The 23989-nt window shown below is 45.7% G+C and overlaps 1 protein-coding gene across 2 annotated transcripts in view; it reads left to right on the top strand.

Annotated features, from left to right (window-relative positions):
• Positions 1 to 3666, top strand: part of MCIDAS (multiciliate differentiation and DNA synthesis associated cell cycle protein) — a 7818-nt gene extending 4152 nt beyond the window's left edge. For both annotated transcript variants that reach the window (XM_040421251.1, XM_040421252.1), the window contains 3 exons: positions 325 to 548; positions 1036 to 1146; positions 3199 to 3666. In XM_040421251.1, coding sequence (XP_040277185.1) covers positions 325 to 548; positions 1036 to 1146; positions 3199 to 3666 — 803 coding nt within the window. The remainder of the gene's footprint in view (positions 1 to 324; positions 549 to 1035; positions 1147 to 3198) is intronic.
• Positions 3667 to 23989: the final 20323 nt, after the last annotated feature.

The following is a 23989-nucleotide window of genomic DNA, read 5'->3' as shown; positions in this document are numbered from 1 at the left end:
TCTTTGGTAGCTTTTAACAGTCACTAACATTTAATATACTCTAGAAAAAAACGGCCACTTGCGCCACACCTGCCCATGGGTTGTGTCTGGTACTGCAGCTCAGCCCCATTGAAGTGTGTGGAGCTGGTCTTCCTGCCACACACAACCTGTGCTGTTTTTGGAAGAATGCAGCCAAGTTTTCCAAGTTCTGGAGCCCCCCTTTAAGCGACCTCACAGGTGTGGTGACATCATGAGGCCCAGTCCTCAGGTCCCAGTGAGGGACTGCATTTAAATACAAGTTTTTCTCTATTGATTACCACTAAATATATACCATTTTCTTTGCAGACCAGACCGCCCACATGCAAACAGGATTGGGTGCAACGAACTTCCTTGTCTTACCCTCCGATGTTCCACCGTTTGAGCCATGCATGGTCCCCCATATCCATGCACCTCAACCCCAACTCGCGCCCATTAATGTGCAGCCTATTCCCTGCACAGAGCAATTCTGGAGGGATATGGCTGATCAGAACCAGAAAGCACTGGGAGACGCCTTAGTGGAGAACAACCAGGTATGTGTGAGGGTAGTGCCGCCAACTGCTGGGACTGATAAGTAACTATTTGAAGGGGCCTTCACGGGTGGCATAAAATACACCAAAAAATCCACAAAAGTGATTTCACAGCAAAAACCTTGAGGATTTTGTGATGTAGTCGCTGTAGGTTTGTTGTTGCGGATCTCTGCGCAAATCTGCATCCAAAATCCACAACACGTATAGTGAATATCTGCAGAAAGTGAATCCATATATCAGGCATGGCCAACCTGAGGCTATCCAGCTGTTGTAAAACTACAACTCCCACCATGCCCTGCTGTAGGCTGATAGCTGTAGGTAGCCTGGGCATGCTGGGAGTTGTAGTTTTGCAACAGCTGGAGAGCCTCGGGTTGGACATCCCTGGCATATATGTTGCGGATTGCTCTTTCCCATCACGTGTGAAAGCACCATTAAGGTCAGGAATCTGCTGCATATTTAAGGCTTAAACTGTTTGTTTGCACCATTTCAGCTGCATGTGACCCTGAATGAAAAGCAGGAGGAGATCGCCTGCCTGAAAGAGAAAAACGTTCAGCTTAAAGAACTGGCAAATCAGGCAAATCATTTGGCATCTGTTCTTGATGTAAGTAGAATCTGTAATAGTATGACGTGCCAGCAGAGGGCGCTTGAGTGCAATATTTCGTTAAAAGAACACTGGTTCCCTGAGAAAAGGAACCCTTCTAATATTGCCTGGGAGAGTGCAGGGATTTAAAAAGAAAAAACTCACCAGTCACTGCCTCTCCGGTTCCAGCTCCTTTCTCCTCTGTTTCCAGTCCCCATTGGACGAGGAGTGCGACGTGCCATCTACGAGCATTTCCCCACTGGGCATGTCCCTCAGCGGTGGCATGTCCCCTATCACAGCGGAGGAAGTGGTAAGGGTGTGTAGATGGCATATCACACCTCTGGTCCAGCAGGGACCAGAAGCGGAGGAGGATGGAACTCGGCGCTAGATCCAGAGCACCGGTGACAGATAACTTTTTTTTTTAATTCCTGCACTATGGCTGGCAATATTAAAGGGAACCTGTCGCCTAAAAAACGCCCCCCAAACCGCCAGCATTACCTTAAACTAGCCAGCAGTATGTTCCTAAAGATCCTTTTCTTCCTCCGGCCAGATGCACCAAAATCTTGAAAAACGAACTTGTAACAGTAGAGTTTGAAGTCAAGGGGGCAGCGGCCTCCTCGCTTCAAGTCAAGCTAAGCCTGCCCCTTACCCGTGCTCCCTTAACTGTGATTGACATCCTGCTGTGAGGCTGGGATCGTGCAAGTTTCGCGCATGCGCTGTGTGCTCCTTGTCACTGCGCGATCCCGTCTCTGGCTCCCGCACTCAGCCGGCCGCTTTCCTCTCTCTGCGCATGCACCAGGCTTTTCCATAGTGCGCGCGCGCCTGGCGAATGCGCAGGGGGAGGATAGCGGTCGGCTGAGTGCGGGAGGCGGGGACTTGCACGATCCCAGCCTCACAGCAGGATGTCAATCACAGTGAAGGGAGGACGGGTAAGGGGCAGGCTTAGCTTGACTTGAAGCGAGGAGGCCGCTGCCCCCTTGACTTCAAACTCTGCTGTTACATAGCGCGTGCAGGGGATTAAAGTTCGTTTTTCAAGATTTTGGTGCATCTGGCCAGAGGAAGAAAAGGATGTTTAGGAACATACTGCTGGATACTTTAAGGTAATGCTGGCGGTTTGGGAGGCGTTTTTTAGGTGACAGGTTACCTTTAAAGGGGTTCTCCCATGATTAATGTAAAAAATGAAAATCAGACATCATATAGTACATGACAATCTCTTTCTAAGGCTCCATTCACACGTCCGGAATTGCGGACCCATTCATTTCTATGGGGCCACATAATGTGCTGTCTGGATCCGGAAATTCGGACCCGCACTTCCGGGTCCACAATTCCGGTCCCGAGAAGAATAGAACATGTCCTATTCTTGTCCGCAATTGCGGACAAGATTAGGCATTTTCTATTATAGAGGATCCGCAAAACACATACGGATGTGTGAATTGACCCTTATAAAGCAGCCCTGTACCTCACATGGATCCAGAGATCTCCCCATTCATTGCTCCAATTGCTCTGCTAGATTTATTTCAAGATGACAGGTTAGGGGGTGTGTCCTTTCTCAGAGGGTGTGTCCTGTTTGCTGCAGCTAGTGGAGGTTGAAGGATGGAACTGAGCATGTGCGTCCATCTGTGAGCAGGACAGAGAAATTAGAAAATGAGCAAACAGCAGGTGGCGCCATACTGATAGATTTCATTAAATAACTCGGTAGCTATAATACATTTTTAATTGCTTGCAATTACAAAAGTATTCAAATCCAGGTACTGGTTTGAAAACTGTAGAATATTATTTGTGGGACAACCCCTTTAAAAGGGATTCCCAGTCTCAGAGAACCCCTTTAAATTGCAGATCTCCTTTTTGCTTTCTACATATGTATGTACATGTTTATGGAGGGTCTCAGAGCTCGAGACATGTGACCGTAGCGCTCATGTTGGCAAACATTTGACTGGTCTTCCTTTATATAGAGAAGGTCTCTCCAGCCTAAAATGGCTGATACCAGGGTATCAACAGCGCAGCAAAGGCAGATAACATAGGCATCACATTTCACGTCCCTTTGAACTAAACTGATTGCTCTTCTTGGTGCAGAAGCTGATGAGACATCGGTCCAGGGAAGACACCGGACTTTCTTCAGACGCTCTACTGAGCAAGCCTCCAGTAAAAAGAAGTTTAGAAGAATTCTATCCACAGACCACCGAACAGGAATGTCATCAGGTGGATGAGATATTGAGAGAAATTTCCAAGAAGTGCAATGCCGCCTTAATGGGGGGTGTCCACAGTGAAGCCAAGCGTCCTAAACTGTATTCTGAGGACGCCACAGATAGCAAGGATGAGGTCACCGCCACTATCAAAATGTGCGGAGCCTTTCAAGGACTAAAAACCACCACAGGTCACAGCTCAGTGAACTTGGGTAACACTGACTTAGAAGAAGACATTACCTTCAGGACCTCCATCAAAGACCACTGCACCATTCGGACTCTTGCCTTCCCCCAGGGAAATGCCTTTACCATTAGGACCAATGAAGGAGGTTCTAAGTTTAGATGGGTCCCCAACTGAGCCCACCCACAATCAGCTAACTACACTTCCATGCTTTGCTGCTCCTACTGCTGGTTGTCAGGACAGCCACCAGGGGGCGAGCAACACTACCAGTAATAGGACTGGACCGCTGAGTGAATAGGTCTCTGTACAAGCCGTGATCTTCATGGAGCCACAGTGCAGCATCTCTAGAAGTCTGTGCGGCCATACTGCACCTCCGTGTGCCTCTCTTTTCAGTTGTGACATATTGATATTCTTCAATAGAAGAACTGATGTTAAGGGAGAATACCTCTGTGATATGGTGCTGTCCAGGGGCACCCTACAGGGAGACCAGAGGCCGCATGTGCTGCCGCCAGGCTCTGTGCGCATGGCTTGTGCATCAGTTCGAACTTGAATGATGTGCGCCTTAAACAACGACGCATTTCCAGTAATACTGTACCTAGTGGCAAAGGGGTGTACCAGGGCGGACGACATATGAAGAGACCCATCTGTGCCAGTATTAAATTTGAATGTAAAATCGGTAGAATTATTTTCAAGTGTCTCCTGAGGAGTCTGTAATGACGTGCACTGAGCAAAAAAACATTACAATGATGACTACTGCTACTGGCTGTGAAGCCAAAAACGTTCGGGTCCAGCTCACCCAATAGCTGCAATTACTTCTGCTCAGGGATTTCCCCTCCTAGACATTTCCTTTAAATTATAGCTAGGGGAGAAGAATCCAGTTCAGTACCCATCGAATATACCTGCCGGGGGGGCCCCTAGCCAGACCCCTGGGAGTATCCGAACAGTTTCAGAGGAGTAAGAACTGTCTTTAGGATTCAGAAGATGATTTAAGTGGACGTCCCCTTAAAATGCCATAAACAAAACTGCCAGTGATTCACTGACTACCACTGTGCAACAAGTGACATCCCTTCTGGACTACAACCCTCATCATTTATTCTCTCCATTGCAAAGAAGGATTCATACTACCTGTAAACAGAAAGCTGGATATTCCTATATACCTCTCACAGGGATCCGAATGAAGTCACTCATTGCACTGATGCCAATGCCAAGAAATACTGTATTTATACACTTGTGAAAAAAAAACTTTATTGGAAAAGAAGAAAAAACTGCTGCTGGGTCATAGGTGATGTGATTGTGTCAGCGGAGACATTAATTTATATCATGTACATATGTAAGATGTTAAATGTGAATGTAACTTAAAGCTGACAGTGTATTATTTACAGGTTACTGACTTTTACAATCAAATGTTTTTATATTTTATGGGTTTTTTTTCTAAGTAAAAGTATTTATATACATCATCACGTGTCTGACATTTCATGAGTTCGCTGAAAAATTGAAAGTACTAAAATGCCTAATATCAAAAACCATTAACCATTTCAGGACTGGGCCATTTTTCACCTTAAGCACCAGGCCATTTTTAGCAAATCTGACCAGTGTCACTTTATGTGGTAATAACTTTAAAACACTTTTACATATCCAGGCCATTCTGAGATTGTTTTCTCGTCACATATTGTACTTCATGACAATCAAATTGAGTCAAAAAATTTCATTTTTATTTATTAAAAAAATCCAAATTTACCAAAGATTTAGAAAAATTTGCAAATTTGCTAATTTCAATTTCTCTACTTTTATAATAGATAGTAATACCTCCAAAATAGTTATTACTTTACATTCCCCATATGTCTACTTCATTTTTGGATAATTTTGAAAATGACATTTTATTTTTTTGGGACGTTAGAAGGCTTAGAAGTTTAGAAGCAAATCTTAAAATTTTTAAGAACATTTCCAAAGCCCAACTTTTTCAGGACTAGTTCAGTTATGAAGTCACTTTTTGGGGCTTACATATTAGAAACCACCCATAAGTCACCCCATTTTAGAAACTACACCCCTCAAGCTATTCAAAACGGATTTTACAAACTTTGTTAACCCTTTAGGTGCTCCACGAGAATTAAATGAAAATGGGAATGAATTTCCAAATTTTTATTTTTTTTTGCAGATTTTAAATTTGAACCTACTTTTTTTGCAACACATCAAGGGTTAACAGCAAAAAAAACCTCAAAATCTATTACTCTGAATCTGGAGTTTACAAAAAACACCCCACGTGTGCTCAAAAACTGATGTATGTGCGCACAGCAGGCTTCAGAGTGGAAGGAGCACCATATGGCTTTTGGAGAGCGGATTTAGCTGGAATGGTAATTGGGAGCTATGTCGTATATGAAGACACCCTGAGGTGGCCCTACAGTGGAAACCCCCAAAAAGTCACCCCATTCCGGAAACTACAGCCCTCAAGGAATATTTCAAAGTGTGTAGTGATCACTTTGACCCATCAGGCGTTTCACAGTATTAGGAAACGCTTGGCTGTGAAAATGAAAAATTTAAATTTTTTCCAGAAAAGTTGCTTTACACCCAAATTTTTCACTTTCACAGGGGAAAACAGGACAAAATGCACCCTACATTTTGTTCCCCATTTCCCCCTGAATACACCAACACCCCATATGTGCTCAAAAAATGATGTAGGGATGCATGGACGGGTTCAAAAGGGAAGTAGCGCCATAGGGCTTTTGGAGGACAGATTTTGCAGGATTGGCTTTTGGGAACTACAGTATGTCGCATATAAAGACACCCTGAGGTACCCCTAGAGTGGAAACCCCCAAAAAGTTACCCCATTCTGGAAACTACACCCCTCAAGGAGTATTTTAAGATGTGTAGTGAGAACTTTGACCTCAACAATGATTCATGGAATTGGCTGTGAAAATGAAAAATTAATTTTTTTTCCAGAAAAATGGACTTAAGGCCCAAATTTTTCACTTTCACAGGACAAAATGCACCCCACATTTCATTCTTCATTTCCCTCTGAATATGCCAACACCCCATATGTGCTCAATTAATGATGTATGGGCGCATGTCAGGGCTCTAGAGTCAAACAGCTAAATATGGATTTTGCTGACCTGAATTGGCAGACATGTATTTTAGATGCCATGTCGCATTAAATAAATTCCCGAGAAATGAAAAACTCCAAGAAGTGACCCCATTTCGGAAAGAGCACCCCTGTATGAAATAAAAAAGTGGTGGAAAGTGTACTTTTTAGCAAACAGGTGTCTCACAGAAGCCAGAATTACTTGACAGAAGCATTTCAAAGCACACATTTGTAAATATGAAAAATTACTAGCAGACCCCAATTTTTCACTTTCACAAGGGGTTAAAGGAGAAAATGCACCCCAGTATATGTTCCCCATTTTCTCCCCATTTTGCGAACACCCCATATGTGCTCGTAGCCTGCTGTATTGGCGTATAGCTGGGCTCTAGAGGCAAAGTGCAAAATATGGTTTTTGCAGGCCTGAATTGGCAGACATGGATTTTAGCTGCCATGTCGCATTTAAACAATTTCCTGAGGTCTCCAGAAATGAAAAACCCCAAGAAGTGATCCCATTTCAGAAAGAGCACCCCCGTATGAACGGTTTAAGTGGTGGAAAGGGTACTTTTCAGCAAACAGGTGTCTCACAGAAGGCAGAAATACTAGAGAAAGGATTTCAAAGCACACATTTGTAAAAATGAAAAATTACTAGCAGACCCCAATTTTTCACTTTCACAAGGGGTTAAAGGATAAAATGCACCCCAGTAGTTTGCCATTTTTTCCTCTTTTTGCAAACACCCCATATGTGCTTGTAGCCTGCTATATGGGTGCAGAGCAGGGCTCTAGAGTCAAACTGCAAAATATTGTTTTTGCAGGTGTGAATAAACAGACATGGATTTTAGCTGCCATGTCGCATTTAAAAAATTCATTTACACATTTGTCTCACAGAAAAAAATATGTAGTGGTTGTTGAAAAGTGGATATGCAAGCGAGGTGGACTAAATCAGAGATATGTAGTGGAAATATTACACGGAGCATAAAGGATGAAATTAATACTCCATGGATGTGTGGTAGATTCTGAAACAATCCTGCATGCACAGGCCAGGTTTTTCAGGGCAGGTTTCACAGTAGTAAATGGTGTCTTTCCTTATCCCCCTTGTGACACACCCTGCATCTTTTTTAGGTCCTTCCCTTCCTTGCTGTCTGGGGGACTTGACCTGGAAAATGTTGCAAAACATTTTGGTACAACACGGGCACAGTAATTTCTTGAAGTACTCGGACCCTCCCCGGCCTGAGTTTCAAAAATAAGGGCCTTGATTACCACCTCTTGGAACTGACGGAAAGTTCCTCTGTGGCCTGCAGAATGAAATAGCACGTACGCATTGCACATTGCCATCTGTACAATGTGTACGGCCAGCTATTTGTACCACACTTTTGTTTTTCATGTGGCAATGTAGGGCTTCATAAGTTGATCTGCAAGATCCACCCCTCCCATGTGCCTGTTGTAGTCCAGGATGCAAACTGGTTTCGGGGTAGTGGTTGTGGTACCACGTACAGGGGCAGGGGAGCTGGCGTTAGTGTGAATGTTGGTCAGTATAAGGACGTTCCTCTTGTCCTTGTACTTAACCACCAGCATGTTCTCATGGAGGACAGCCCTACTTTCACCCATTCTCAGTGGTTGCCCTACCAGGGATCTAGGGAGGCCTCTGATTTTTGCGCACTGTGCCGCAAGCCACAGTACCTCTGGCAGTTAGTGATCTGAATAGGGGTAAGCTAGTATAATAGTTATCAACATAGAGGTGGTAACCCTTATCCAGCAGTGGGTGCAGTAAGTCCCACACAATCTTTCCACTAACTCCTATGATAGGGGGGCATTCTGGGGGTTCTATCCAGGAATCTCTCTCTTCATAAACGCGGAACTTATGGGTGTACCCGGAGCTACTCTCACAGAGTTTGTATAACTTTATGCCATACCTTGCCCGTTTGCTAGGCAAGTAGTGGCGGAATCTAACCCTTCCTTTGAAAAGTAATAGGGACTCATCTACACATACATTTTTATCGGGGTTGTACACCTCAGCAAACTTGGTGTTAGGCTCCATTCACACGTCCGCAAAATGTGTCCGCATCCTTTCCGCAATTTTGCGGAAAGGGTGCGGACCCATTCATTCTCTATGGGGACGGAATGTGCTGTCCGCATCCACATTTGCGGATCCGCACTTCCGCATCCGTGCTTCCGTTTCCGCAAAAAAATAGAACATGTCCTATTCTTGTGCGCAATTGCGGACAAGAACAGGCATATTCTATTATGTCGGCAATGTGCGGTCAGCAAAATGCGGAATGCACATTGCCGCTTTCCGTGTTTTGCGGATCCGTGTCTCCGCAAAACACATTGCGGACGTGTGAATGGAGCCTTAAAGTGGTCAAGGATAGGCCTAACCTTGAACAGACGGTCAAATGTTGGATCGTTTTGGGGTGGGCACTGTGCATTGTCATTGTAGTGTAGAAATTTCCGAATTAATTCAAATCGATTCCGGGTCATGGTCTGACTGTAAATTGGAGCCTGGTAGAAAATGTCCGAACTCCAATATTGCCTAATGGTTGGTTTTTTCACAACGCCCATATGCAGCACGAGTCCCCAAAATGTCATCATCTCTGCTGCATCTAGTGGGGTCCAATCTAGGGGTCTAGCACATGGCGAAGTAGGGTTCTGGGAAATAAATTGCTGGGCATATACGTCACTATCAAATTTATAAAATCTTCTGAGAAAAAGATTTAGAAAAAAACTATTTCTGTGAAGCCCGTGCAGTCAATTTGGATTCCAGAGTTTCCCACAAACTGATAATCGTCAGGGGGTGGGGTCCATGTGGGCTCACTCTGGGGGGCTGCCTCCTCTGCTACCCTGGGGCGCCTTGTAGAGGGTCCCTCATCAGCGAATGATGATGATGAGGGGGTAGAGGAATACAGGCAAGTGGCATCCTCTTCTCCCTCACTGGCAGACTCAGTATCGGAGGCAAGAATGGCGTATGCCTCTTCAGCTGAGTATACACGTTGGGATGGACCGGCCATTTTTATTTTATTGGGGTGTGAAACGTGTAAACTTTTATTTAGTGTGGGGTGTGTATATAGTGTTTTCATGCGTGAAGGGGCTTCTAATAAATTTGAAATTAAATTTAGAAGAAAAGTTGCAAAAAAAAAAGTATTTTCTGCACAAAAAAAGTCTTCTGCACAAAAAAAGTATTTTCTACAACAACAAAAAAACTTGCAGTGCAAACTGAGCAGACGCAATCAGTAATAGACACTACTGATTGGTGCTCAGTGGTTGCAAAATGCACTTACGCAGATGGTGCGTACAGATATATATGTATCTAACTAACTACCACTAACTGCAGGGACAGGGTAGGAGGGTGATTTAGGGATCTGGAACAGCTGCAAATGAAAAATAATCTGTGCAGCTAATCCATATCTTCTTCTTTCTTCTTCTTTTCTTCTTTCTTCTTTTGAGCAGGAACGGGGTTAAATTGCTATGGTGTGCACCACAAGTCCCAGCAAGCCAATAAGAAGCACAGAGAAGCAAAGAACCTCTCTGCATGCAGTCACCAGCTAGAATGGCTGCATGCAGGGAAGTTCTGCCTCTTTCTGTGCAGCTATAGCTCTGCCATTGGCTGGAGCGTTGTTCCAGCCAATAGCAGCGCTGGCAGGGGACCCAAAACACTGGTGTCCCCGCCTCGCCTTGTTCAGCATCTGCCACCTCCCCCTGACCTCCTCCCGACCCTCCCGATGCCTCTGACAGCTTCCTGCGCTGCGATGTGTCGGTCTCATTTATCGGCCAATCGCAGCGCTTGGAGCTGCAGGTGGGCGGTGCAGCACCATGCTGCCCTTACCCGGCGTGACTGCCTGCTGGTAAGAGCATGCATGGTGCCGCGACTCCCCCCCGATCGTTCCCCAGAGCCCCGTGGACCTTGCGCCGTACATGTATGGCGCTGGCCGTTAAGTCACATCGGGTTGCGCCGTACATGTATGGTGTTGGGCGTTAAGGGGTTAATACCAATCATGTTCAGTTATTGTTTATATCTTTACACGACTAAGTAGGATGCGATTGTTTGCTTGATTGCTTGTATAATACACTGCAACACTTCTGTATAAGGCCCTTTTCACACGAGCGAGTTTTCTGTGCGGGTGCAATGCGTCGAACGCATAGCACCCGCACTGAATCCTGACCCATTCATTTCAATGGGTCTTTCTACATGAGCTTTTTTTTCACGCATTGCGCATTGCAATCAGTTCTGCATTGCGGGAAAAACGCAGCATGTTCTATATTCTGTGTTTTTTACGCAGCCCTGGCCCCATAGAAGTGAATGGGGCTTCAGTGAAAAACGCATTGCATCTGCAAGCAAGCATCAGAATGCATTGCACTCCGCGCGGAAAAAACTGAACAACTGAACGCAATCGCAGACATAACTGACTGAACTTGCTTGCAAAATGGTGCGAGTTTCCCTGAACGCACCATGAACACATCCGGACCTAATCCGTCATGCTTGTGTGAAAGAGGCCTTAAAGTGTATTGTACTTTAAGCAATCCTGGCTTTTACAATCGGGTGTCAGTTGTATAACTGCTCAATGAAGGGTCAAATTACATCATGCCATAGAAGTCTATGGCGAGAGGAAAAGTGAGGAGAAGTGAAAGAGAACCAACAAAACAGATAGACAGAGATGAGTCAGCATTTTGAGCAGCTAATAGAGTTATATATCTCACCGCAAGTGCTTTATTCACATCTACACTGCTCAGGGCTTCTCTATAATAACCAACATGATGCTTCTGAATGAGTGGATTAGGAAGCAGAATTCTCCACCTGAACGAAGCCAAGCATGTCCTTTTCCAAGTGGAGGACAACATAATTTTCGCATGCGCAGTAGTCATCTCCACTCCTAGAGAAGAAGAGGCGGATGCACTGTGCATGCACTGATAAGTAGACTAAAGCGCAGGCATGAGATTACAAGTCCAGGTGAGATGCCTGGCATGGGGGCGAAGTGAGTGCTCTACGTGCAAAGCAGAGTAGCTCTGGTGTTCTGAGGGGCTCCACTCGCCCCTTGGTGCACCGAAGACCTAATTTACATATCAATAAAAAGTTATTTTTCTCAGGAACAGCCCACGGAACATAAATGAGGTATCATTTTACTCAGCAGGGTTAACCCTACCGGGCATTATGCATCGGTAAATAGAGCTGATCCTGCTGACAGATGCTGTTTATGTAGGTGCCTGGTTTATACAATTAATTTTCATATACACTACTAGGGCATTCTAAGTTAATAGGGAGGAGCCCCTAGTTTATTCTGTGTTGTGCCCTTCCTTTATTATTCCTACTAGAAGTTATAAATTAACTACTAATAGTTTCATAAAGGTCTACATGTGTGTTACCAGTTGGGGGTTGTCCCTGCACAGTCTGGCACTGGCAGCACTAATCGGATACTGTCAGACTGTGCAGGGACCCACCCTCAACTGGTAACACCCAGCTGGACCTTCATTGTAACCCTCCAGTAATTAATTTATAACTTCTTGCAGGAATAATAAAGGAATGGCTCAACATGGATTCAAAAGAATAGATAATTTAGAATTGTTATTTCATGGGGAATACAGGTAATTACTAAAACACACATGTCAGAAGTAGGGTTCGTACCGAACTTTAGGATTTTTTGACCCTGGACCTGAACCCGAACATTTCAATAAAAGTTCGGGTTCGGTGTTCGGTGATTTAATGGCACTTTTTGAATGGCTGCAGGGCCCTTAGAAGCCATGCCTACAATTTGTCGTCTGAATGTGGCCTAAGGCTGATTTTGTACAATGGCCATATTCTAAATCTTGCTATCTCCTTTGGTCATGTGACTACATACTTTGCCAGTATGATATAGAAAGTCGGCATGCCCCCTGCCCATTATAAAGCCCCTTGGCTTTCCATTGCTGGTTATATTTAGAGACTCTGTCCATGCGGGGTTACAGTAAATGTAACCTAGAGACATAGTTGTCTATGAAATGATATTTGTAGTGCTGATAGCTGTACGGACAGATCACACAAGCTATTCTAATGAAGCAGAGGTACACTACAAAGTAGAAAGGAATGTGCCGCTGCCTTTGTTTGCCCAGAAACTGTCACTCCATACTACAGGTGCACAGATCTCACAATTACATACCTTACTCAGGCACCGCGTTCTTATACTCTACGTCTTATATACTTAGTGTTTGGTAAATCTAGTAGCTAGGCAATAGAAGAGGGGCAGGCAACCTCCGGCACTGCAGCTGTTACGAAACTACAACTCCCAGCATGCCTACTTTCTCTTCTCTTCTCAGCACTCCCATAGAAGTGAATGTAGCATGCTGGGAATAGTAGTTACACAACAGCTGGACTGCCGAAGGTTGCTGACCCCTGCAATAGAACATCAGGAAACAGTGGTAATATACAGGGGAAGCCTTATTACCCCCAGCAAAAAAAGTACTATTGCATGGCGCCAAATCAAATATTAGCATCCTCCACAGCAGGAGATGTTTTTTATATCAGCTGTCCACCCAGTTAATTTCCCCATCTTCTGGATGACCTAAGAAAAATAAGTGGCCCCTGGGCTTCCACTGCAATCCATGTGGCTTACCCGCTCAGATTGCTAATGTTGTCACCAAGACAAGGTACCACCGTTGCGATTCTGTCCTCGGGGTCTCGTCCTTGGGAGGTCTGTAGGAGAATGGGACCCTGGACAACCACCCACTGTGACACCCTCTAAAACTTGCCCTGACAGGAGGAAACAGATCCCGTCCATGTAACCCTTTAAGAACCACAAGCAAAATGGATTGCATTGCTACCAAGGCTGGCTGTTAAATACAGATAACCTAAAAAAGGTGGGGGAAAATGGCAGAATTGGTATTTTCATGCTTTCCACTATATGAAAAAATCATTTAGTTTCAGATGGAATTTATCACGAGGGTAATATTTGAAGTCATTTTTGCTTGAGTTTGCATTGGTGTACTTTGCACCAAATTTATCAAACGTTGCACATTGTTTGGAACCTGTCACATGGAGTCTGAGCTGCAAGCAGCAGGTTATAGAGCAGGAGGAGCTGAGCAGATTGGTATATAGGGGGTCATTTCTTAACCAGAAATACGCTTATATTAGGCGTATTTCTGGCGCAGATTGCGGAGCAAAGGGCCTTTGCACCACAATCTGGGACTTTTCCCAGCTCATACCAGGTCTAAAAAAGTGGGCGGGAACACACATGGCAGTTGCCCGGCCGTGCCCGTATTGCGGAAACAGCGGGTCCGCAATATGCGGGCACCAGCCGTGTGCTCACCGCATCACGGATGTGGACCCATTCACTTGTTCCGTTTCGTGCTTCCATTCCGCATTCCATTCCGCATTGAAATGAATGGGTCAACATCCGTGATGCGGAATGACAACGGAACGGTGCCCGTATATTGCGGACCCGCAAATGCGGTCCGCAATACGGGAACTGGACACCAACGGTCGTGTGGACGAGCCCTTATGCTGATTTTTTTTCCAACAAAACTGTATATCAATCTGCTCAGCTCCTCCTGCTCTATATTATTCTGCCTGAAGATTATTTTGCATTTTCATGGCAACAGTACTCCAATGCTTTTTACAAACTGGTGCTGCAAACCGTGAAAAGATATAAACTACCTACAGTGGATATAAAAAGTCTACACACCGCTGTTAAAACGTTAGGTTTTTGTGCTGTAAAAAAATGAGACAAAGATAAATCATTTCAGAACTTTTTCCACCTTTAGGCCTCATGCACACGACCGTTGTGTGCATCCGTGGCCGTTGTGCCGTCTTCCGTTTTTTTTCGCGGACCCATTGACTTTCAATGGGTCCGTGGAAAAATCGGAAAATGCACCGTTTTGCAGCAGAGACCGTGATCCGTGTATCCTGTCCATCAAAAAAATATGACCTGTCCTATTTTTTTGACGGACAACGGTTCACGGACCCATTCAAGTGAATGGGTCCGTGAAAGAACACGGATGCACACAAGATTGGCATCCGTGTCCGTGATCCGTAGGTTACTTTTATACAGACGGATCCGTCTGCATAAAAGCTTTTTTTCAGAGCTGAGTTTTCACTTTGTGAAAACTCAGATCCGACAGTATATTCTAACACAGAGGCGTTCCCATGGTGATGGGGACGCTTCAGGTTAGAATATACTAAAAGAACTGTGTACATGACTGCCCCCTGCTGCCTGGCAGGTGCTGCCAGGCAGCAGGGGGCAGACTTTCCCCCCTGTTTTTAACTCATTGGTGGCCAGTGCGGCCGCCCCCCCCCCCTGTAGTTAACTCTTTGTTGTCCAGTGCGGCCGGCCCCCCTCCCTCCCCTGTAGTTAACTCGTTGGTGGCCAGTGGGCCCCCCCTCCCTCCCCTGTAGTTAACTCTTTGTTGTCCAGTGCGGCCGCCCCCCCCCCCCTCCCTCCCCTGTAGTTAACTCGTTGGTGGCCAGTGGGCCTTCCCCCCTCCCTCCCCCTCCTAATTAAAATCTCCCCCCCTATCATTGGTGGCAGCGGAGAGTACCGATCGGAGTCCCAGTTTAATCCCTGGGGCTCCGATCGGTAACCATGGCAACCAGGACGCTACTGCAGTAGGTCAGTATAATGCTTCTACAAATTGCTAAGTAACCATGGCAATCGGGACTGCAGTAGCGTCCTGGTTGCCATGGTTACCGATCGGAGCCCCAGCGATTAAACTGGGACTCCGATCGGTACTCTCCGCTGCCACCAATGATAGGGGGGGAGATTTTAATTAGGAGGGGGGCCCACTGGCCACCAACGAGTTAACTACAGGGGAGGGAGGGGGGGGCCGGCCGCACTGGCCACCAATGAGTTAAAAACAGGGGGGGGGGGGTCTGCCCCCTGCTGCCTGGCAGCACCTGCCAGGCAGCAGGGGGCAGTCATGTACACAGTTCTTTTAGTATATTCTAACCTCAAGCGTCCCCATCACCATGGGAACGCCTCTGTGTTAGAATATACTGTCAGTTTTGAGTTTCACATCTAACTCATATCCGACAGTATATTCTAACATAGAGGCGTTCCCATGGTGATGGGGACGCTTCAAGTTAAAATATACCATCGGATTGGAGAAAACTCCGATCCGATGGTATAAAAGGGACTCCTGACTTTACATTGAAAGTCAATGGGGGACGGATCCGTTTGCAATTGCACCATATTGTGTCAACGTCAAACGGATCCGTCCCCATTGACTTGCATTGTAATTCAGGACGGATCCGTTTGGCTCCGCATGTCCGTGGATCCTCCAAAAATCAAGGAAGACCCACGGACGAAAAAACGGTCACGGATCACGGACCTACGGACCCCGTTTTTGCGGACCGTAAAAAAAAAACGGTCGTGTGCATGAGGCCTTAATGTGACCTATAAACTGTACAACTCAATTGAAAAACAAACTGAAATCTTTCAGGTGGAGGGAAGAAAACAAACAAAAAAAATAAATAATGTGGTTGCATAAGTGTGCACACCCTCTTATAACTGGGGATGTAGCTGTGTTCAGAATTAAGCAATCACATTCAAAATCCTGTTAAATAGGAGTCAGCATACACCTGCCATCATTTAAAGTGCCTCTGATTAACCCCAAATAAACTCCAGCTGCTCTAGTTGGTCTTTCCTGAAATTTTCTTAGACGCATCCCACAGCAAAAGCCATGGTCCACAGAGAGCTTCCAAAGCATCAGAGGGATCTCATTATTAAAAGGTATCAGTCAGGAGAAGGGTACAAAAGAATTTCCAAGGCATTAGATATACCATGGAACACAGTGAAGACAATCATCATCAAGTGGAGAAAATATGGCACAACAGTGACATTACCAAGAACTGGACGTCCCTCCAAAATTGATGAAAAACTGGTCTAGGAGGCTACCAAGAGGCCTACAGCAGCATTAAAGGAGCTGCAGGAATATCTGGCAAGTACTGGCTGTGTGGTACATGTGACAACAATCTCCCGTATTCTTCATATGTCTGGGCTATGGGGTAGAGTGGCAAGACGAAAGCCTTTTCTTATGAAGAAAAACATCTAAGCAAGGATACATTTTGCAAAAACACATCTGAAGTCTCCCAAAAGCATGTGGGAAAAGGTGTTATGGTCTGATGAAACCAAGGTTGAACTTTTTGGCCCTAATTCCAAAAGAAATGTTTGGTGCAAAAACAACACTGCACATCACCAAAAGAACACCATACCCACAGTGAAGCATGGTGGTGGTAGCATCCTGTTTTGGGGCTGTTTTTCTTCAGCTGGAACTGGGGCCTTAGTTAAGTTAGAGGGAATTATCAACAGTTCCAAATACCAGTCAATATTGGCACAAAACCTTCAGGCTTCTGCTAGAAAGCTGAACATGAAGAGGAACTTCATCTTTCAGCATGACAACGACCCAAAGCATACATCCAAATCAACAAAGGAATTGCTTCACCAGAAGAATATTAACGTTTTGGAATGGCCCAGCCAGAGCCCAGACCTGAATCCGATTGAAAATCTGTGGGGTGATCCGAAGAGGGCTGTGCCCAGGAGATGACCTCGAAATCTGACAGATTTGGAGTGTTTTTGCAAAGAAGAATGGGCAAATCTTGGCAAGTCAAAATGTGCCATGCTGATAGACTCATACCCCAAAAGACTGAGTGCTGTAATAAAATCAAAAGGTGCTTCAACAAAGTATTAGATTAAGGGTGTGCACACTTATGCAATCATATTGTTTTATTTTTATATTTTTTCTTCCCTCCACCTAAAAGATTTCAGTTTGTTTTTTCAATTGAGTTGGAGAGCATATTTAAAAGAAGAAAAACTACCACAAGAGGACACAGTTTTAAATTAGAGGGGCAAAGGTTTAAAAGTAATATAAGGAAGTATTACTTTACTGAGAGAGTAGTGGATGCATGGAATAGCCTTCCTGCAGAAGTGGTAGCTGCAAATACAGTGAAGGGGTTTAAGCATGTATGGGATAGGCATAAGGCTATCCTTCATATAAGATAGGGCCAGGGACTATTCATAGGATTCAGATATATTGGGCAGACTAGATGGGCCAAATGGTTCTTATCTGCCGACACATTCTATGTTTCTATGTTTCTATGTACAGTTTATAGGTCACATTAAAGGTGGAAAAAGTTCTGAAATGATTTAGCTTTGTCTCATTTTTTTACATCACAGAAACCTGACATTTTAACAGGGGTGTGTAGACTTTTTATATCCATTGTAAGTGTACTTGCAAATGAATCTCTAAAAAGGTAGTATCATTGAGCAATAAAACATAACTTTTAATAATCCAATAATCAAATAAAAGTCAGACATGAAACTAAAAACCAGTATGCACGCCAAACAAATCGCACAATGCAGTGCGTAGCACATACATTTCTAAATGGAGTATATATATATATATAACCCCTCAACAACTTGATAGAGACATAGGTATATCTGGTAATAAATAAAACAGTCTTAGGGTACTTTCCCACTAGCTGTTCACCCTGTCGGATATGTCCTGCTGCTATTTCGCCGTGCCGCCGCTCCGTCCCCATTGACTATAATGGGGACGGGGCGGACCTCCGGCGCAGCACGGCAGTGAACGGCGAAAGGCCGCCGTACTAAAAGTACTGCATGTCCGACTTTTTAGTCCGGCTGCCTCTCACCGCGAACTGCCGTGCTGCGCCGGAGCTCCGCTCCCGTCCCCATTATAGTCAATGGGGACGGAGCGGCGGTCCGGCGGCACGGCGAAATAGTGGCAGGACAGATCCGACAGGGTAAACAGCCTGTCGGATCCGTCCTGCCGCTAGTGTGAAAGTAGCCTTAAGATATATGTAGTGTACGGGAACTTTAATACCCGTCACTACCAAAGTGTCACTTGGTGTGCTGTCGTCCCTCCTTAGTTATGGAGAAGTTGGTATATGTCAGTTTTATAAAATGTCATGTAATGCAATGCTGTGTGTTTCCCTGTTACTGTGACACTTGCATGTACAGGCCTGCTAGGGGTGTCATTCCAGCTTCTAGTCAATAGAGGGAGCTAGAGAGCCCTAGTTTATATAAGGCCCAGACAGGGAAGTAGAAGGCAGACGGAGTCTAGTGTCTGTAATCTACAGTTGGAGATTAGACAATGTCTGAGACAAGTCCAGGCCTGAAGCCTGCTGTCCAGGAGAAGATTCCCTCCTGAATTCCCATATGCAGAAACAGGAATATATTAGCTCAAGAGCCTGAGGAAGTTTCCAGAAGCTGAGAGAGACAGAGGCAAAGATCAGGAAAGCAAGAGGTACTCAGAAAGACAGAGGAGGTACTTATTAAAGCTATAGCCAAGGATATAAAGCCGGAACTAGGTTATTGGGCCTTGGTGAAGATACGCTATATTCCAGGATCAGACAGAAATAGAGTGCAAGCTCCTGTGCTGCAAGTCCTGTGTTCAACCCTCTGTAATCACCTTGCTGTAACTGAATTGCCTGCATCGACCGAATTGCAAAATCGACTGTATGCCAAGGAACTGCGTTTCCAATATTGTCTCTGCTTGAAAACTACTAAAGTTGGAGTTCTGTTTTAAGACTACGTTTCCTCAATTTATTCCTGCATCCGCAAACGGCGTGCCACCGTTTACTTGGCACTGGCGTCACGAACTATTTCTACCTATACCTGCCCTTGCAGAGAGTCAGCTGTACCAGGTTAGTGTATATTGCACTACATCACCCAGAAACACCTACTGCACACAACTTGAGTACGCTGCACCTCTCTTTTGGCGTCACGAACAGGATACGCACGCTTTCTAGTGCAAGAAGCGTGAACTTTGTGCCTTATACCGTTGCCCTGTGACCAAAGTGACAAATAACCGGTTTTATTCAAGTGGACTTTGTGGACTGAAAATCATACCCAAAGTGTGTCAAAAACTTCTAAAAAGCGCTGTGCAGTGTTGCGCTACCAAGAAGAAGAAAATCGCCGCATTGGAGTGTGGTTTTGTGGACTTTTAACAATCCTGCTTGCTGTCAGTGAATAGACAGCGTTTATACCCAAAGATGGCTGCTGGGCTTGCTGAATTTACTGCTGCGTCACCTTCATCCCGAAAAGGCGGGAAAAATTGGCGCCTTTCTGAGGAAAAAGCGGGAAGAAGGTCAAGGTCAGGCGCCACGGCTTATCTGGATATTTGCATGTCTGCCAGCATGGACACCGCCTTCCATATACTGGAATACCTGGGGGGCGGCCTCCCAGTGCAGTGGGAGGAGCTGGCTACTCTAATTGACGCGACCCTATCGCTCTCCTCAGAAGGATCGAGCATGTTGGATAGTGAGCAGAGTGTTACTGCAGCGTCCGCACCTGAAATTGCAAAGATGACTGATATCGGTGTAGAGCCAGAAGAGGCTCCACCGGCCTACTCTCCGGGACCGGAGCAACCCGCCTGCCGCCCAAGGGAGAAAGAACCCGAGCCCTGCTATGGCTCGTGGAGGGACTTTTTCCAACCATCTTTCAAATGGTCCTCCCTGATGGCGGAGATCCGAGAGGCCGCTATAAAGCGGAATACAAAAACCAAAATCATCTATGAGGAACTAACTAAGACAATACATGAGAAACATACGCACACCCAACCCCGCCTGGAAAGGAGAAAGGGGGTGGTGCTGTCATTTGACAAATCCCGTGGCTACGGGTTTATCCAGGACTATCTAACTGGCAGAGACCTCTATGTGAATCGAAGGTCTGTCAAAAGAGACTACCTCCCTTCGTACCAGCACAGCCTCCGCGAGGGAGAGGAAGTGGAGTATACCCCTGCCGAGAGCCTACGAGGCCCTTATGCGACTGCCGTGACCCGTCCCAAGCGAGCACCTGAGGACTGGGAGGCAGAAGAAGGAGAAGACTACTCTGGCTGCGAGCGGGAACCTGAACGCTCTCCAGAGCCGGCCCATCACGCCTTCCAGGAGCGGAGCTCCTTCATTGGGCCTAATGTCTTCTGGCAGCCAACCGTGTTGGAGAAATGGGTGAGCCCCTATCCTTCCCCCGAGCTGCCTCGTCGGGAGAAGACAATATCAGAGCTGGAACCGTTAAGAGGACTTAGTGCTACCTTTCAGAACATCCGGATAGGTCGGAGACCAGACGCATCGCCAGAACCTGCAGAGGCCGAGTCCGCGCCATCGGTGACTGTACCTGCACCGGCGGCGCCAGCAGATGACAGTGACTCTGACGCAGAGAGCATCGGTGAGCAGATTGTCCGGCTGGAGGAGAAGTTGCGGGAGCTGCGCAAGATACACACCGCCAGGATCCGGACACCGCCAGGGAAGGATAAGGTAAGGGTGCCTGTCACCACCTGTAGACCACCTTCTGTTGCCACCGCTCCGTCAGTGCCCCGGACCGGACCCGCGATTGCCGTAAACTGCTGCACCCAGAGCACCGGACCGCTTGCTGCGGCGGTGCCAAACCCGTTACAACCTGCAGTGATCATGCCAGGACCGGCACGGTCCACCAGAGGGTTCACCCCTAGGCCTATGGGGCCAATACCTATTAGGGGCCCCTTTACCCTACAGCTGCCCCCTGATACAGTTATGTGGGCACATCCTCCTGTAGAAGACTACTACAGACGATACCTGCCAGCGGAGCCAAGTGGATATGATATGCCACTGTAATCAGCCTGCTAGGCCTTTGATTTGTTTCACTGCAGAAGTTTGATGTTAACCCTTCCAGGACAGGAGTCCTATGTTTCTGGCCCTTTGTTGCGGCTGCCAGTTTGTCCACGGCTCAGTGGTAGGTGTTGACCACTGAAATCACAAAGTCAGCAAGGCCACGTTTGTTTCCAGGACCTCCTGCCTGCTTTTGCTACCCCACGCCAAGTTGTGCCTGTTCCTTTGTTGCACCTTTTACCCTTCACCCCCTTTTCAGGTTGATCAGGGGTATTACAGCACTTTTCTTGCTGTCTTTATATTGTGCAACTTCATACTAAGGAACCGTGCCCGGAGACAGACTCAAAAGAACCTGAGCCTCTGAGATTCTTATTCTTTTAAAAGTAATGTGCCCAGAGATGGACTCCACCGCATGAGAGCCTCTGTGATTCTATAAGAAATAACCTGGGTACGGACTCATGTTTGTTCTTTGAGCCTCCAAGAACTTTTATGCTGTTTTATCTATTTTGCTGTTCTATCATGGACTTATTCATTGTCATGGACTATCCTGGTTATAATGTTACGCTGTGCCAGGTCAGCGCCCCCGTTCCATTCACTATCCTGAGAGAAGAGAACGACGCCCCTTGTCACTACACTTCACCTTTGCCAATTGGACCTGATGTAAATGTAAATGCAGATGAATGACATATATGTATGCCTGCATGTCTCTATTTTCTATTACAGGTAGAGATTCCAGTTGGGCGACCCATGATGGAGTACGAGGTCGTACTCAGCTTAAAGCAGTGGGGTATGTAGTGTACGGGAACTGTAATACCCGTCACTACCAAAGTGTCACTTGGTGTGCTGTCATCCCCCCTTAGTTATGGAGAAGTTGGTATATGTCAGTTTTATAAAATGTCATGTAATGCAATGCTGTGTGTTTCCCTGTTACTGTGACACTTGCATGTACAGGCCTGCTAGGGGTGTCATTCCAGCTTCTAGTCAATAGAGGGAGCTAGAGAGCCCTAGTTTATATAAGGCCCAGACAGGGAAGTAGAAGGCAGACGGAGTCTAGTGTCTGTAATCTACAGTTGGAGATTAGACAATGTCTGAGACAAGTCCAGGCCTGAAGCCTGCTGTCCAGGAGAAGATTCCCTCCTGAATTCCCATATGCAGAAACAGGAATATATTAGCTCAAGAGCCTGAGGAAGTTTCCAGAAGCTGAGAGAGACAGAGGCAAAGATCAGGAAAGCAAGAGGTACTCAGAAAGACAGAGGAGGTACTTATTAAAGCTATAGCCAAGGATATAAAGCCGAAACTAGGTTATTGGGCCTTGGTGAAGATACGCTATATTCCAGGATCAGACAGAAATAGAGTGCATGCTCCTGTGCTGCAAGTCCTGTGTTCAACCCTCTGTAATCACCTTGCTGTAACTGAATTGCCTGCATCGACCGAATTGCAAAATCGACTGTATGCCAAGGAACTGCGTTTCCAATATTGTCTCTGCTTGAAAACTACTAAAGTTGGAGTTCTGTTTTAAGACTACGTTTCCTCAATTTATTCCTGCATCCGCAAACGGCGTGCCACCGTTTACTTGGCACTGGCGTCACGAACTATTTCTACCTATACCTGCCCTTGCAGAGAGTCAGCTGTACCAGGTTAGTGTATATTGCACTACATCACCCAGAAACACCTACTGCACACAACTTGAGTACGCTGCATATAGAATGAGGTACTTAAAGGGGTTGTCCCATGAACAATATTCTACAGCAGTAGTGCACAACCTGCGGCCCAAGGACAGCATGTGGACCTTGATACAATTCTGTGCAGCCCCCAACCATCTGATAACAAACAAGTAGGTCTATGTGTTGTGGCTGCTTACATGTATCTTTCATGTATTCTCCCATTAGATGGAAGTCCTGGAAGTGTAACTAGACATTTATGGTATATACTGTCTGTTCAATATACCATAAGTACAATATTTCAGTTGTTAATACCACTTTAAGTTTTATTTTTGGCCCTTGGAATTGGTTCAGTGTGACAATGTGGCCCCAAACCAGAAAAGGTTGTGCACCCCTGGTCTACAGTTTTCAAACCAGCACCTGGATCTGAATTCTTTTGTAATTGCATGGAATTAAAAATGTTGTATAGCCACTGAGTTATTCAATAAAATCTATCTGTATAGCGCCACCTGCTGTTTGTTTTTTCCTTATTTCTTTGTCCTGCTCACTGAGAAGGCCGCACATGCTCAGTTTCATCCTTCAACTGCCTCCTGAGCTGTGATAGGGAGAGCATGGACACGCCCTCTTAGCTGCAGCAGAAAGGACACTCCCATTGAGCTGTCAGCTTGATATACATCTAGCAGAACAATGAATGTGGAGATCTCTGGATGGTACAGGGCTGGTTCTAGCTTTGTTAGAAAGAGATTACTGTATCATGTCTGATTTTCATTATTTGCAATAATCATGGGATAACCCCTTTAAGTTGCGGGATGTATGAGCAATGCAGATTTTCAATGGGGCCTGGATAGCCAGTTCTTGCCCTAGAAAGCCCTTTAAGGTCTATTACACATATTACCATAGGGAAACCCCTACCTCAATTTCTCTCAACCTAAATCAATGCTCACTGTTATTTGTACTGCACATTTTCTACATCAGCTATGTCTTCTGCCTAGACTCAACTCCTGGGCTCCAATGCAAAATCTGTCACAAGTCCCCCTCCCTCCAACTACCATATGTCAGCTACCACTTATGTTGGCTTTAGGCTTCCTCAAATACCAGAGTCTAGGACTGTTACGGTAACTCTTCTAACCGAGAGCCAGCCATGGATCAAGTGTTGTTCTGTCCCCTATATAACTCTTAAGACATAATAAGACGTAACATATATAA

The sequence above is a fragment of the Bufo bufo genome, chromosome 2, assembly GCF_905171765.1.
Source record: "Bufo bufo chromosome 2, aBufBuf1.1, whole genome shotgun sequence".
NCBI classification, from domain to species: Eukaryota; Metazoa; Chordata; class Amphibia; order Anura; family Bufonidae; genus Bufo; species Bufo bufo.
This window is presented reverse-complemented; position numbering and strand designations above follow the sequence as displayed.